Source organism: Lissotriton helveticus, chromosome 2_1 (assembly GCF_964261635.1).
Source record: "Lissotriton helveticus chromosome 2_1, aLisHel1.1, whole genome shotgun sequence".
NCBI lineage: Eukaryota > Metazoa > Chordata > Amphibia > Caudata > Salamandridae > Lissotriton > Lissotriton helveticus.
The window spans coordinates 990,322,552-990,339,161 of record NC_136059.1 but is presented as its reverse complement, the minus strand read 5'-3'; the positions used below and the strand labels follow the sequence as shown (position 1 = coordinate 990,339,161).

At 40.6% G+C, this 16,610-nt stretch overlaps 1 protein-coding gene across 1 annotated transcript in view; it reads right to left on the bottom strand.

Moving 5' to 3' along the window:
- The window catches only part of SMC5 (structural maintenance of chromosomes 5), a 699,122-nt gene that overhangs the window by 578,736 nt on the left and 103,776 nt on the right, over positions 1-16,610 (bottom strand). Inside the window, exons 5-7 of the mRNA XM_078675750.1 lie at positions 14,348-14,482; positions 7,391-7,531; positions 4,375-4,536 (exon numbers count right to left, since the gene is read on the bottom strand). Of these exons, the coding sequence (XP_078531876.1) occupies positions 4,375-4,536; positions 7,391-7,531; positions 14,348-14,482 (438 nt within the window). The remainder of the gene's footprint in view (positions 1-4,374; positions 4,537-7,390; positions 7,532-14,347; positions 14,483-16,610) is intronic.

Here is a 16,610-nt window from a genome sequence, read left to right as displayed (position 1 = left end):
CAGACTCCATTTTGTCTGTACATGTATTAGACTCGAACAGTGGTCACGTGTCACCCCCCAGCAGCCAAGTAGGCCCTGTTGGTTGAGTTACACCGACAGCTGAATTCATACTATTCTTTCTTGTTCTGAGACCCAAGGTCGCATCTGGTTTCAGAGGTGATAAGCGCATTCCTGGAGGCACCGTATTTGTGCTCCCATGCACCGAGACGGAAGGGAGTCACCCCTCCTGACCCTCCTCAATAATAGCAGAAGCAGACTTCTAAATGAGCTTTGTGTGCCATATATGGTCTTTCCTTTAAACTACTGTGCCTACCAGTAATTTTCCATGTACGGTGATCTCATGTAACGCAATGAAAGTATATATGCCATGTACTGAGTGTGAATCAGCAGTCTTCTCCACGTACTGGCTGGGTGACGACGGAGGGGCTCCTCTATTGGTTGTCTAATAAACAATTTACTTTTCTTCACTGCCAACTGATTGATTATTTGGTAAGACGATTCGTAGGGGCTTTTGGTAGGTATAGCTCCATTGATTCATTTTGAAATACGTCACTAAGAACAGAAGGCAGAACGGGCAGAGAGGCACGGGGCAGTGAGGGGAACAGAAGGGAAAACCGGGCAGAGACACAGGGCAGCGAGGGGTACAGAAGGAAAGACAGGGCAGAGAGAGCACGGGGACAGCGAGGGGAACAGAGGGAAGAAAAACAAGCACGGACCACCTACAGGCAGCGGGGGAAGACAGACAACAGCAGTCACAGACACAACAATGAAAGTACAGGCAATACAATAAAAGCAATAAAGCGTTGAAAGACACATGTGTATAGGTCACCGTTACTTGGCAGGCAGGTAAAAATAGATGCAGCCAGGATCAGCAGTAGGATTTTCGTGCTACTGTCTGATTGCTCACTTTCCACAAGCCCTTGGGTGAATTATGTGTACTGTCAAGCTTTCATATTCAGACACATCAAGATCTTATTCTGTGTAGCCTTTGCAGTTTGTTGTTGGCCAGGGGTTGGGCAGTGGGCATCTAACAGGAGAGGGTCATGTCAGGTGCCACGCGAGGCCTCTCTGAAATATGCCTTAACTGCACTATTCATCCCTTGGTGGTAAAATGTTGTTCTGCTGTCTGTGACTAAAGATTATGTCTAACAGGGGTTTATGATAATTGGCATAGCATTATTCCATGATCTCGCTGAAACAATATGCCTCCTGTGCAGATACCTTCCTGCCATCTCTTGCACTTCCATGATGAACTCCTAATATAGACCTTGAATTTGCTCTGTACACTGGACTCATCGCTTTGTGCACTATCTTGTTAGAATTTTCGCAATTTTCGTTGCTTCTTGGGGCATGTCTTTATTATAAAATGCTTCATAATTGTATAGTATTTTAGACCTTCTTAAACTGTGAATAGGTAAAAATGCTAATAATTCACAATCATTCAACCTGTTGCTGTAAGGAAGGGTCACCACTCCAAGGCTCTGTAATGAGAATGTAGAGGTGCTGCTATGGCTGAGGGCAGGAGACTTGTACCACTAAATAATACACTGCTGTATGTATACATGTCCATGCCAATAGACCCAATTCAGACTGTCTCCCTCTTGAAATTGCCTCTGCTTCAAAAGGCATTTTTAAAAAGAAATTTAAATTGTACAAATTGCTTGGGAGTCCCCGGCTTCCAGTAGTGATTCAGTGGGGGTCCTCAGGAGTCAAAAGTTTGGGAACCACTGCACTAATACATGCACTTTCTCGATTACTGGCACATGGGATAATGAACCCTAAGAACCAACAAACGTTTGGTAATATTACGGCAGCATCTTGGTCGACATATGTTGCAAAATTGTATGAGGCTAATCAATAAATGGAACCATTAAGTTTTTTCCATCAAGTTGAGCACTCAAGGGCCTTGGCTCCGGATTTCCAATGGGTAACTCATGAAAAGTACACAAGAGAATCAGGTCCATACAGTTGGCAGGTGCACCAGGACCAAATTTTCTTCCAGCCAGTGTCTTTAAAGTAGCAAGTAATGAATGGGCATGGATGATGCACTTGTTATTCACTCAATGCAGGATGCACAATACTAATCTAGAGAGGTGGCTGGGTTTGATCCTGGTTCCTATACATAAAGAGGGATCGAGTGACAACCCCACAAACTATAGATTAATTTCGTTGCTGTATGTAGACTGAAGGCATACACCAAGATCCTACTTCAAGAGCTGGAACAATGGGCTTCGGAAAAAGGCTAATACCTCTGACCCAGCTGAGCTTCCGCAGTGGAAGCGGGATGGAAATGGCCATGAAGACTGTCAAATGAATAATATTGAAATTAACAGCTGAATAACTTAAATCTTACTAATTTGTAGGAAAAACACCATAAAATGGTCATGGTATTTTGGAAGCAAAAAACTGATAACATCAACCATCAATTACCTGGGTGTACATTTTAATAGTCGTGGCCTCCATAAAAACATCTGGGCTCCCAGAAGCAAGCTGGTCTAGCTTAAACAGTCACATTTTTAAAATTGATACACAGAATAAATGGCCATAAGTATCAGACCTGTGCCAAGTGATAAACTCCAAATCAATTGAAACTTTAATGTATGGGAAGTTTACCGTTAAAGATCACCTACAGAGGTTCGGCTATATTGTGCCCCGAACCGGTGCTATCACTTAGTCTTCTCGCTTTCCAACTGTGCATCTTTAGCATGTCTGCACCTTGCATTCAATCTACCGAGACAAAATTTTAATACTAAAATCTCACTTTATAGGTTAATGTGTAAATGCAAGGAGCGCTGAAATCAGTTCATTGAAATACCTGATTTGGTAGTCAAAAGTAGCATCAATATTTTACATCTGTGGTAAACACTTTAGCAGCAGAAGAAATCTGGGACAGTAATATTCCACCAAAATGTATGCATAGAGTATTGTCAAAATCAGCTAGACCAGTTTCTAGACGAATGGATACTGAAGCCATCTCTGCTATGGTACGATCAGGGATTTTCCTTCCTCAGTGTAACAAAACTGGAGTTTCAGGGTTTTTGGATCTGTCAAGGAAAATGCCAATGGAGCAAAGTTTGCTACACGCCCTAGGTATGGCGTGATTCCACTAAAAGAATATCGGTTTAGGCGTATTAAGGCACAATGAAATGCACTTATCAACTCTGTGGAACATAGTCTGAGTCTTTATTGCATATAATCTGTATTTGCTACCCCCTAATGGCTCTTAGCAGGTATGGCTGTGACCAGTTTTCCTGCTGTTAAATTTTAGAACTTGTAAAGATGCAGTTGCTGCCTGCCATGCTGGGAAGTTTTTGCAATTGTCAACCTGCTATTTGTAATTTTTGCGACAGACAGTTAAGCAAGTGAATGATAAATCCATGTAAGCAAAAAAGGGGACAGCGACTATCAAGGCTCAGGCCACTACTGGATATTGATAGTATTAATATATTTAATAATTAATGAAGAGATCACTATTCAGCTATTAATTCTACACTTCGTATTAGAATGACATCTATTTTCAGAATTTTGTACAGAGTTTTAGGTACAAGTATTGGTCATTTAGGATCAAAACAAATGTATTTTATTGGATTTTCTTGAGCTCCGACTGAAGTTTTGAAATGAGGGATAGTAATCTATCATAGAGGTGAGCATGAATGAACCCTATCCAACCTACAGAACTGATGGAACTGAGCGCCATGCTCATGCACTCAGTCACTTTAGAGTCACGTGTCTTAAACAATTAATAAAACCATGCTACTGTTAAGTTATTTGGTGCTAAAATTAATTTTCATTTGTAACTATATATGGAAATGAGATAATTTGCAGTTTTTAAAGTTTTGATCTTTTGTGTAAGGGTTTTAACTAACTGATGCAAACGAAGATTACTTACTTACACCATACATTACTTTGGACATGCTCAGACAAATTTGCAGATGAAAAATAGTGATACTGCAAACTCTGTAAGGTCCCAACTCAGATGCTCCCGGCAAAGGGTGAACTCCAACCCACAATTCAGTCATGACTGAGACCAGACTGTTGGTGGGTCTACAGTGAGTGTAGAATACATATAATTCATATGATTTATTATTGATAGCATAGTACAGTTCTGCAGGTATTTGTATTGACTCAGAGACCAAAGTGCCGTTCTTACTTTATAAATTGCACACGCAAATAAGTCTAGTCTTTGGTCAATGTCACAAGCCAGACTGGATGTTCAAGTCACAAAAGCCTAATAAACGAAATTAACTGACAAACAAACGTACATATATTAAGTTTTCCAGGGCACATTTATGCCCTACTGTCAAAGTTTCAAAAATCTAAAACTTTATTTATGTGGACCTGTTAAATATAATATTAAATCCGAAGAATTATTACCTTATCTCTGATTTTTGTATCAAAGTTCTTGACTTGCTTTTCAATCTCTTGTATTCTGTGTGCCATTGGAGCTTGCGTCTCTTTAAGCCTCTTCAGTTCGTCCTTGAGATGGTCACGTCCTTGCTTCATCTCTTCATACTGTTGTCGAACATTTTCATATTCCTTTTGAAAAATATCAACTACAGATCATTTCTCTAAATAAACACCACAAAGCAGATGCTTTAGTCACCGATCTCACAATTGTGCATATTTCAGACTGAGTACAAACATTCAGATGTCCTTCTTTTCACTACGTTCTTCAATTTAAGACAGGCTCTTTTCATCCAGGTATGAGAACCAGTTAATGAAAAATGCTTTAGAGCCCACACAACAGGATGGGCTCATGAGGTGAGGTGACTCCCATATCTTTGACTGAGTGACAATAGGCTGCTTCGACATTCACTTAACATTTGCAAAGCTTAACATTTGAAAAGCTAAAGGTCCGCCAGCATATACAATAACCATGGCAAAATATTGTTAGAATTCTATTCTTTGTTAGGAAATTCAAGACACCTTGTACAAGGTTTAAATGGCAATGGCTTGCCTAAAAGCAGATACTTATAATGAAGCTTACATCAGGGACAGAACACAAGAGAGAACAAAAATGTTAAATATGTGCTTGGGCAACTCGATAGGGAACATGTACTTCATGTTTTTGTTCCTCTGCCTCATTGTAGAAGTTACCAACCACACTTGCCTTTGACAGCTTATCAACTATTTGTTCACAATCTCCGCAACTCCTTCTGACCAAATCACAATTGTTAGTACTCCACAGAGATGTCCCTTTCCCATATAGAACACTTACTCACAATGAAACCAGAGCTCCTCCATGTAGAACATTCAGGAACTATCTACAGACTTTGATAAAGTTAACCATAATACTCTACTAATAACCACGCCTATGCTCTGTATCATATACAAGTTGCAAGTCATATTCCTGGTTTATGCATGCCATTTATACACAGTGTCCACAAGCTTCTCTATGTCCCCCATTCACCCCTCTACTTTTGAGTGCCCACTGTGTTCTATTATGTTTGCTTTCTTTCTATACCTTTGTTTTTCCAATTTCTTTTTGCCATGAGACCAGTCTCCTTTTCCTCCATTAAAACACATCCAAAGTAGCAAAGTTCCAATAACATCAAAGGTATTAAAATATTAGGTGACACTGCATTGCTATTAGCTCAACTCTGCAAAATCCGAGTAATTTCCTTTCATCCGCAGAGCTGGATAACATTTTCTCTTTCATTTCCCTCCAATGCACCACCCCCTCCTACCTTTGACAGAAAACCTAAGGATCTACTTTGTCATATTTGGTTGTATATTGTTATTACCTTCAGCAGTAATATAATAACCGATTAAATCCAACTATTCAAGAAACAGTAGACATTACCAGTCTGGGATAGTGCCACAGCCTTTTTACTGGCCTATGATACTGCCTCACTTGAAAACCTCTAACTTCATAGCCAAGACCATGTTCAACCTCCCTGTGCATCACCTCACTTTGAACGTCCAACCTCCAATCAAAACCACAACCATCCACACCCTGCTATTAGACACCCAAATGTCTGGCTCAGTATACAACAGCAACATCTTCAAATTATTAATAATTGTTTTCAAATCACTTCATGGTTTAGGGTAATACACAACAGATAGATCAAACCATAAAATCTGCACTCCCCACCGCACTCTTCCTCCTTGCCCTTTTTAACTTGGGCCACTTCCACTGGTACAGATGACATGACGTGAGGACATTTATCATCCTATCCTTCTTCAAAGCAGCTCTCAAAAACACTTGCCTCTTACATGAAGATCAATTAAGCAGGCTCCTCTGCACCAGTAGCACAGTGAACAGGAATCTATTACAGGTAGACTATGATGGGCTATTGTCCGTTGATGTTTTGTTCTGTTTCTTTTGCGTTGCCATGAATGCAACTATTGCTTAGGTTTCAATCATTCATAGAGGTTATTGCTTTCTATGTAGTATTGTATTCCACATGTAACTTTTCTGGCACAAATGATCAAAATCCAATTAAGTAAAAAAATATTGCGTGTGAATAACCAGCACTCAGAGTGCACTACCCAAATAAACATACGTTTCCATTTGGAGATTTTTATTAAACACACAGCAATCATATCCACAAGGATTGTTTCTCTTAAAACTATTGTATGATTCCAAAAATAGCAGAGCCAAGAATCTAAACTAATCTAACTGCACAAGTGGAGTTTTGGACGAGGCCTGCTGGCACTCAACAAGCAGACTGTTTTAAAGATGTCTAACCACAGAGTAAGTATTTTCCTTTCCAGCAGGGAAAAAAGAGAGAGTATGAGCGTCAATGTGAGTGTCTGTATAAAAGATCTGGCCTGGAAAAGTCTATTATGTGTACAATCAATGGAGTATGGCCATAACGTCCAGTAGGGGTAGCAGTTATTTTGAGAACGCAGTGAATCTAAAGATTTCACAGATCTGCTTTGGGATGAAGATGTGGTACAATGAAGTCCAAACCCTGGTGTTTCCAGCATTAATTGATCTCACAACTGGTCTTTCATTTTAGACACAAAGGAACAAATCATTTCAATTAAAAACGCCAAACATTCAAAAACTTTTACAGCAATCAGAATCTAATCCATGTAATAAGTAGGAACTCTGACCCATCCTCTTAATAACTGTGATAAACGAGAATGAAATGGCTACAACATTAATCCAGATCAGCATAGCAGAGTTGAGCAAAGGTATGAATGGTATTACCTTAGTATAATGAGATGGAACTAGCATGACCATACTTTTAAATAGATATGTTGATTTACCAGACCAGATAGGAAGCTCTACAAAATGAGCTAAAGTAAACTGAAACTAAAGTTATTGTGACAGTCACTGAAATCAACATAAAACAAATTGCTGTCAATTTGATGTGGCCATTAGTTGATCTGCAGGAGTGACTTGAAATCCAAATTAAGACTACCAAAGTCAAAAACCTACCACCCAAGGTCTCTTCCTTTCCAGCATTTCAATGAGGTCCAAATGTCGCTTGCGTTCATAGTATCTTTCCACATCCTGCTTGTGCCGTTCATTCCTCTGCTTCATTTTCTCCAAAAAGTCATTTTTTTCTTTACAAGAATTCTGAAAAATAAGTGAGTAATACGCAGATTCAAAAACTAAAAACATCACTCACATAAAACATTTCATTTTGATATTATTTTTAATCATAGCACCACGACATTCAGTTTTGGTAAGATGTTGCAGACTCCCCAAACTATAGCAACAGGTGCACATTATGAATGCAAAGTCATGGCTGTCCAGTAGGAATAGATTATACCCAGTCACCATAGAGCATCACAAAACTTAAGGGGCAGGTGAAGATGGTCGTATCCAAAACGATTAAGTGTTTCAAGATGTTACTTTGAAGAATGTGTCAAAGCTTTCCTCTTATTTCCGAAGAGCAGAGAAATAGTTCACTCTTGCACACTAATACCAGAGGAAATTGAAGCTCAGAGGAATAGAATTGGAACAAAACAGTACATTATCTGCTCTGTCACAAAGGCATCAATCAACCTTGTTAACATAATGTGTACAGTAATTCTGTATGAATTGAAGACTTGATCTGGCTGTGGGACAACATGGCTCATGGATGAATGTTTTCTAGTGAAGTCAGTAGTATGTAATTGTATGCCAAACAATCTGAAATAAGGGAATGGGACTCCTCTAAAAGTGTTCCAGTATGGGTAAAATGTCTGCTTATCCTCAGATAGATAGTGGGTTTATATCACAAGAAGCTTAACAAAATGAAAAGGTTGTCTTGCAAGAAGTGCCGCAACATCTCAAGAATACAGGTACAAGCTAGTGTTATATGCACAAAATTGTAGTCAACAAATATTTGAATATGTGCTCCTTGATGTAGGTACTTATTTATCTACTTCCCCTATCTCTCAATCAAAACAGTTTATAAACACAGGGTAGGTTAGATTAAAGAGGTGTGTTGCAGAAGGTGGATTTGGTCTTCTTAGTTTCAGTTTAGAATTAATACATTTTCCCCGAGATCATGGCTGAAAATATAGGCAAGCAATATACAAATAGAAATCAAAAACGAAGTTTATTAGTGTTGATGCTTTTCCCAAATATACATGGTGCTCTTTACACATTCACTGAATGAGTCTACAAATTATTTTATATAGAATATTTGGCAGCAAAAATGTTTATCTGGCTGAATCCTCTCAGCACATTAGAGGAAAGCTGCCTCAAAGTTTAAGGTATTGTGACAAGTGGTGCTTAGGCATCAAAAGGACAGAATCGAATGTGTTGATCCCAACAATTTGTAAAGGTATGCTGTTCCACTAAGCACCTCTCACACTAAATGTGTAAAGCTGCGCTAAAAAAAAAACAAAAAGGAAAATGCTATGTGTACTGGTTTTCAACTTGTAGTGCAGCAGATTAACATTCTGAGCACACCCCAGCCATCTAGTGTTTGGCTCAGTCGTTGCAAGTGTTTCTTTGTCGTAGTAGTTTAGATTTAAAGAGGACTTTTAATACTTCCCTGAAGCCCACAATGCAGCAGGACACAAGCCTCAACTATAGATTTAATCTTTCCCAGTTAGCTGAGTGCCACTGTGCAAATGTGAGGCAGAATAGTTCCTGCAAACTGGTGGAAGAGCATAGGATGGTACAGTGACAAACCATTTAAAATGCCAGGCATCTGTGTGCTCAGTCCAGAAAGGTGAGCTTGACGTTTGTGGCTACAGCACTACAAGCTGCAAATCAGATTGTTAAAGATAAGTAACATTTTCCGTTTGCAACATGTAATGCTGTAGATCACATACAGTGCAGACTGAAAAGCAGGAGCCCATCCCTTCATGCAGTGGCTTGGGAGTGATCACATGAGGAGTCTGGAAGAATGTTTAAGTAAGGTGTCTGACTTGTGCTTCTAGTAAAGCATGAATGTCCACATAGTAGTGTTCACTGAATGTGTCGATAGATGACAAAGTAGCTGCTTTACGATTGGTGCTAAAGGAATATTACCAAAAAAGGGAATTGTAGTACCTTTCCTACAAGTAAAATGTGCTATAGGTGCAGTGACTAATGTACGTTTAGCTCTGGTGCAATACAATTAAATACATATTACAATCCGTCTTAAAAATTAGTTTATCAAGGTGTGTTTGAACATAGGCAACCAACAGTTGCTTTGTTTTTTTAATGGACTTCGCACGCTCAATACGGTATATAATGGTTCTTCCAAAATCTGAAACAAGTACAGCTCTCTCTGCAAGTGTAGTTGAATGAAGGAAGGAAAAAAGGCAGCTGAATAGTTTGATTAACTAGAAAGGGTGACACTACTTTTGGCAAAACAACAAGGTGACATTTAAGAACAACTCTATCCTGGTGAAGCTGAAAAAATACTTCAAGTGACAAAGCCTGTAGCTCCTAAATCTGTGTAAAGATGGGACTGGTACCACGATAACCACCTTAATTTAAAGAATCGAAGGATACAGAAATGCTTTGGATCAAAAAGAGGTTCAATAAGTCGAGTAGAACATTTAGGCCACATTAAGAGATTGGTGATATTAGAGGGGGCTTAGCCCTTTTAACCATTCATAAACGTTTTGAGTACTACACACATTTGTGACTGGCAAAATCCCTGCTTTTGTTGGAGACTGGGTAAAATGCCCTTGGCTTTATATTGATAAGTGTCTTGTTTCAATGTTGATTATCTCTAGTATTTCACCTACCCGAGGACCAAGAGGTGCTGCCAGTCAAAAGGTAGACTTATGAAAGGTTGCTGGAATTCTGGCCTAAACACAGACTCTAAGCCATGCATGACACCACATTAAGTTGTTGGTGTTCACATGCCTTGATGCTGTATCAGCTGCATCTAAGGCACTTTTAATTAGGGCACTGGATAGAACTTTCCATACCAAAACTATTAGCTCTTTTCTTTTGGGTGCCAGAAACGTGTGGTAGAAGTTCCTCTATCATTTCCCAGTGATCTCTGTTGTATCTAAACAGGAGAGCAATGCTATTGGCACTATGTCAGTAAGTTGATGCGCCTAACACCACATGTTTGCCAGTTGAATCAATGTGTTTTCGTTGCATATCTTGTGGAGGCGGTGGTCACCTGTTTGCTGCACTAAGTATCTCTTCCAATCTGTATATACTATGCACAAGTCAGATGGGAAATGACCTCATAAAGATAATCAGTCGTGTGGTGAAGGCCTAAAGGTCTTCGGCTGTTTGAATGGTTACTCTTTCCCAATTTATGACTTAATATCTTTTAACCACTGGAATTTAAAGTCTGGATTTTATGTGGTACAATCTAACATTGTCTTTAACATTGGCAGAAATGGAGTAGTATGTTCTTTCTTGTATAGTGTTTCAATTTTAAAATCCTCCTCCTCGTAAATGGGTACGTTGAGGTGCTCTGCTGCTCTCACTATTAACATGTGGTAAGTGAATATATCATTTAGAGAAAGCCTAGTTAGAGGAAGAGCAGGCGCGACAACTTGGTCGTCCCATTTCCCTGGAAGAAATTAGGAGCGTCATTAAGCAGATGGCAAGGAATAAGACTCCGGGAGTGGACGGATTACCGGTGGAATTTTATATGCAATATATAGACATATTAGCACCACGGTTACTGGAGGTCTATGGCGAAGCACGGGAATTGGGGCAGCTGCCGAAGTCGATGCGTGAGGCCCTCATTGTCCCACTACTAAAACCGGGACGTGATAGTGCAGATACAGCAGCGTATCGCCCATTGTCAATGCTTACTACTGACTATAAGATACTTAGTCGGATATTGGCGTCGCGCTTGCTACAGCATATGACTGCCTTGGTACATAAAGATCAGGCGGGATTTATCCCTACTAGGAATACTGCCACCAATGTGCGGAGGTTGGTGAGGATCCTAGGCGAAGCAGGTATAGACTTGCCTGGGGCCGCTATCTTATCTGTAGATATAGAAAAGGCCTTTGATAGCCTCGAATGGCCATATTTGTACAAAACGATGGGGCACTTTGGATTGGGCGAGGAGTTTGTGAGGTGGACGACGGTGCTGTATACTTCAGCGGTGGCAAGAGTTAAAGTGGGGCAGATGATTTCTCCCCGTAGTGGCCTGTGGGACACGACAGGGTTACCCACTGTCCCCTTTGCTATTTGCTCTAGCAATAGAGCCGTCGGCAGCGCGAGCTCGGCTGGGACGGTGGTATAAGGGCTTGACTTTTAGGGGAGAACAGCAATACATATCGCTATATGCGGATGATTTGCTGTTATTTTTGGCAGATACAGATGGCGCATTAGCAGGGGCAGTGCGATTGTTGTCGGATTTTGGAACGATCTCGGGTCTAAAGGTCAATTGGAAGGAAACTTGCTTGTTCCCAGTACAACCGGGGAGGGTAGTACCTAGGATGTTGCTGACTGTGAGGTGGGAACCTTCTTGCTTGGCATACCTCGGAGTAAATATTTATCATGGAACTAGTGACCTTTTAGAAGGGAATATAGGGAGATGCGTACGCGCCCTTAAGGGGAACATGGCCTTTTGGAGTACCCTTCCGCTCTCGGTGATGGGCAGGATAGCTTTACTGAAGATGGTGGCACTATCTAGACTGCTGTACTTTTTTAGGATGCTACCTATATGGGTGCCGTGCTCGGTGTTCGCCAACCTGAAATCTATGATTGTAGGATTTATCTGGGGATCGGGGAGGCGCAGAGTGGCGCTTAAGACATTAATGCGGCCTAAGGTGGAAGGTGGCTTGGCGGTCCCTGACCTGGAGTTATATTATATAACAGCGAAGTTGCAGGTTCTTACACAGGCGGTGGCCAAGGAATTCAGGGGACCGGAACATGGGAGAGGAGGAGGAATTCCGAGACATATCCTGTCTTTCATAGTATACAGCAAAGACTGGATCTTAGGGATATCACTTTAGAAGAAAAGACTCTGAGGTTGTGTTGGAATAGGAGCCAGCGAAGAGCAGGTGCGCAGCGCCCTTACACGCCTGAGATTCCACTAGGGATGCTGACAGCATTACCCCATGGAGGAGATTGGTCGTCATTGTGGGAGTGGGAGCAAGCGGGGGTCCACATGCTGGGGACTTGTATGAAGATGGAGTGCTGTTATCTTATCAGACATTGCAGGAGAGGTTTGGTCTCCCTAGAGGAGACTTTCTGATCCATGCGGCCCTGGTGCGAGCCATCCAAAAGCACTGGAAGGGGTGACTGCTAGAACCGGAAATAACGCAAGCATGTCAGTATGTCAGTATGTGGTGATGGCAGCAGGTACATGCCTATACTCACGCCTATACTCACGAATGCTGAATGAGGGTTTGGCCCCGTTAGATACGCTGCGTCGGAAATGGGAGGTGAGCAAGGGGAAGCCCATACTAGAGGCCACATGGGGTCACATCATAAGCAGAGCATGGAAGGGCACCAGGAATGCACGCTTTCAACTAGTACATTTCTTCATAATACATAGGACATATTTAACTCCGGGTAAAATCATGGAATATTATAAGGTCGGGGATGTGATGTGTCCTAGGTGTAATACAATAGGAGCAGACTTAGACCATATGTTATGGGGGTGCCCGAAGTTAGGGAACTATAGGGGGGGAGGTGGGGGAACTACTAAACTTGCTTACGGAGCACCAGTTGACCTTTGATATGGCTACATGCATATTGCACTGGTTCCCTCACACCTCCAAGACGAAGGTGACAAGTAAGTTTATAGATATGGGCCTAGTACTGGCGAAAAGGGAAATTACGATGCGCTGGAAGGCGAAGGAAGGTCCCAGCAGTAAAAAGTGGAGAGCTGTGTTGATCGAATGGGCTAGTGGAGAAGGGAACATTCGTCTCCAACATGCGAGACGCCAGAATAATGAAAAGGCACTAGACACAGCAAGGGCATGGGAAGAACTGGTCCAGACGCTGATAAACCTATCGACTGAGGACAATGGGGACTAGTGGGTTGTTGGAACGCCCATTACAAAACAAGCATCCTGACTGATTGTCAACACAAGCTCTATATATTGAATTGTTGTAAATAATTGGAACACACCGGTGGGAGGGAGGGAGGGCTAGGGGGATGGGGGTGGATTCTTAGGGGTTTGTTTAATAAGATGTAACAGGCTACCAATGTCGATTGTTTTCCAAGTAAGTGGATAATTACTATGCCACGATTCCTAATTGAGCATGGGGAACATAAGACGTGAACATTATTTGTCAGTAGCGTGGACATATATCTGTGCATGTAGATACTTATTTGATGGGGGAGAGGGAAGTGTGAATATTGTGTCGATGGATATATCCTTGCTGCAATGAAAATCAATAAAATATGTTTACAAAAAAAATCATTTAGAGAAAGGCTTTTAGGATCCGATTCTAAAGAGGGGTCCTAGTTGTTAACCCGGGCATGTTCAGGGATACGAGCAGATACATAAAGCATGCTGCTGTGCATCCACACAGTGGGCACTTTGCTTGTGAACCTAAGGCAAGCCCATCTGCGTCCAAAATCGTGGCCAGTACCAGTCCGCCTGGTCTTCCCCCACACCCCTCCTGAAAAGCATAAACAAGAGAAAACAAAATCATACAAAGCATCTGAACATCATTATTTGGGATTGCATAATCAGCACTTCACCCACGCCAAGTGTGCATGTCACTTTATAGTAAACGTCAACATTTGTTAGTGTACAAAAGCTTTGCCGTTGTAAGGCTACACTTGCCTAGTGATATAAAAACGTTTTTCCTAGATGCTCTAAATAATCACTGTACAGGGATTATTATCTGAATAGATCAGACATCTTTATAAATGTAAAATATAAAAGAAAAATTTTAATGAAAAACATTTGAGTTAATAGATTCAATCCAAAGAATTTGTTGACTACCAACACAATCCAGACCAATAAACTGCAATATCTGATGACCAAATAGAGGTTACTACTATTACTGCATATCATCTACCTCCAGGTCTTTCTCTTTGTTTCTGAAATTTTTCAGTTCATTGTGGAATGCGTACATTTCGGGAGGACCAATGGACTTCTCAGTAGCTTCAAGAAGTTCAATCTTGGAGAGTTTTGCAAATTCTCCCACTTTATCCTAGAGAAAATAAAAAAAATTTACACCAAATTCTGTAGCAACGGGCCAATCAAGCATAGGCAGGTCATACCGCCAGGAAGCAACATTTTCACACCAGCACATATCGCACTGCACATCAGAATAGCACACATTAATACAGAACACTGAACACAAACCCAACACAGTTGGGATTTGCAATTAACTGCGTACTGACACATCCAACAGCACTTTCTACCGTCAGATGCTTTTAATATTTTCATACATTTGCAGTCAATGGGCATGTTAATCAACCAAGTATAAAAGTACAAGTACAAAATAACTTTACTAAACAACACTAAAGTCCCACATTTTCAAAAGTACTTTCATTCAGTCACATAATTAAGAACAATATATGATAATGAACAATCAACTAAAACAGAACAACGGTTCTCTATCATTAGAGTCTCATTCATAGGAAATTGTTATTACATTATGTACAACATATGAAGCACCCAAGTCAGCACATCATAATGAAAGGCATGTACAAGCTATACGTGTACCAAGCCAACAATCATCTCAAATTTTTATTGATTTTGCCCACCATCCTACAAGATGAGTATTCTTAACTATTTGTCAATTACACCTCCAGATGACACTTGTTGTGGCCACTCAAAAATACCACCTGCCAAAGAATTTGCCGAACTTTATATTTCATCACTTAATCGGCTTCATGGAGGAACTCAATTTAACTTCAAATTTTGGTGGGAAATATCAAGATTACTGAAAATGGAATCTGCCTTATCTACTGTCCATCATCCTTAGACGAAATGGTCAAATTATAGTCTAAACAGTAACACTTAATCTTTGACCAAACTGATCCTCAGTGTTATCTTCTAGTCCTAGCTGAATTTGCTTGTAACAATGTCATGCATTCGACCCTGGGATCCTCTCCTTTTTATTGTTCATGTTTTCTACCAATCAAGAATCCAACAAGCACTGCACGTGTAGCGCAGAGAATTCATCCAATCTACAACATTCAAAAGCAATCAGACATTTGCAACAAGCTCAAGATGCTAATGTTAGTAAAAGCAAATTAGGGAAGAAATAAAACAGCCAGCATATCAAATGCATAATCTCATCTGTTTATCTACTCATAATTTCACATCGCTGAGAAAGAATGGGAAGTTATCACCCAAGTACACAGGACAATTCCATATATGGAGACCATCGATCCTGTCACACTGAAACTACAATTATCTGCACACGGGAAGGTGCACCCATTTTTTCATGTCTCTTGAAACCCTGGCTCCCTGCAAGTTATAAGATCACCCTGCTCCTTCTCCTCTATATGCTGGAGAGGATAATTGTAATACTTATTAGCTTGGAAAGAATATGAACAAGATGATCAAAGTTGGGAAGATGCCAAGTGAGTGCACGCTGCTAGTCTGGTCAAGGCTTTTCATGTAAAAAGTATTCTTTTCGTCCTCAACGTGTTTTGAATGTTTGAGGGGGAATGATTATATGAAGAGTCTTGAGTACTAACAAGGACGCAGGTGAATCACACCGTTGGTGTCAGCACTTCCTTGAGCTCCTGTCCTGTGTCCGAGTGAACTTACAATGAAATAATGAAATCTGTTTTCCTGCAGCCATGGTACCAAAATGTAGAGGAAGACTTTGGACAACAATGACACCAAAGAAGTAGAGACACTGTCTTCATACCATCTGCCCTGTCACAAACCAACAGTGTTCTCCCACAATGCAAACTCAGTGAGATTTGACTAAAGGATGCATACTACTCACAGAGAGCCACTACAAAAACAGACTCTGTCTCAAGCCCAAAAGCTTAGCAACCATGTAACAATAAATCCTAAAGCTCAGCGGATTACTGGTAGTGTTTCTATTCTGTCTTGTTTGAAGACAATCATAGGCAGTTTGGATTTTGCTCCTGAAAGGCTTCCTGTCATTTATTACAGACTTCAGTTTTGAATTTCCCAGTAAACCTTTCCTGTTTTTGTGCATCCACTTCTCTATCTACCCACTTCTCTAGCTAATCAACTTTAATTTTCTATCAGTTTTGTACTGGAAGATTTTCTGCAACTTCAGTCATTCGAACAGACTTCGCTATTTACTGGTGGAGGAAATTAGGATCAAGTTTTATTGTTTGCTTCCA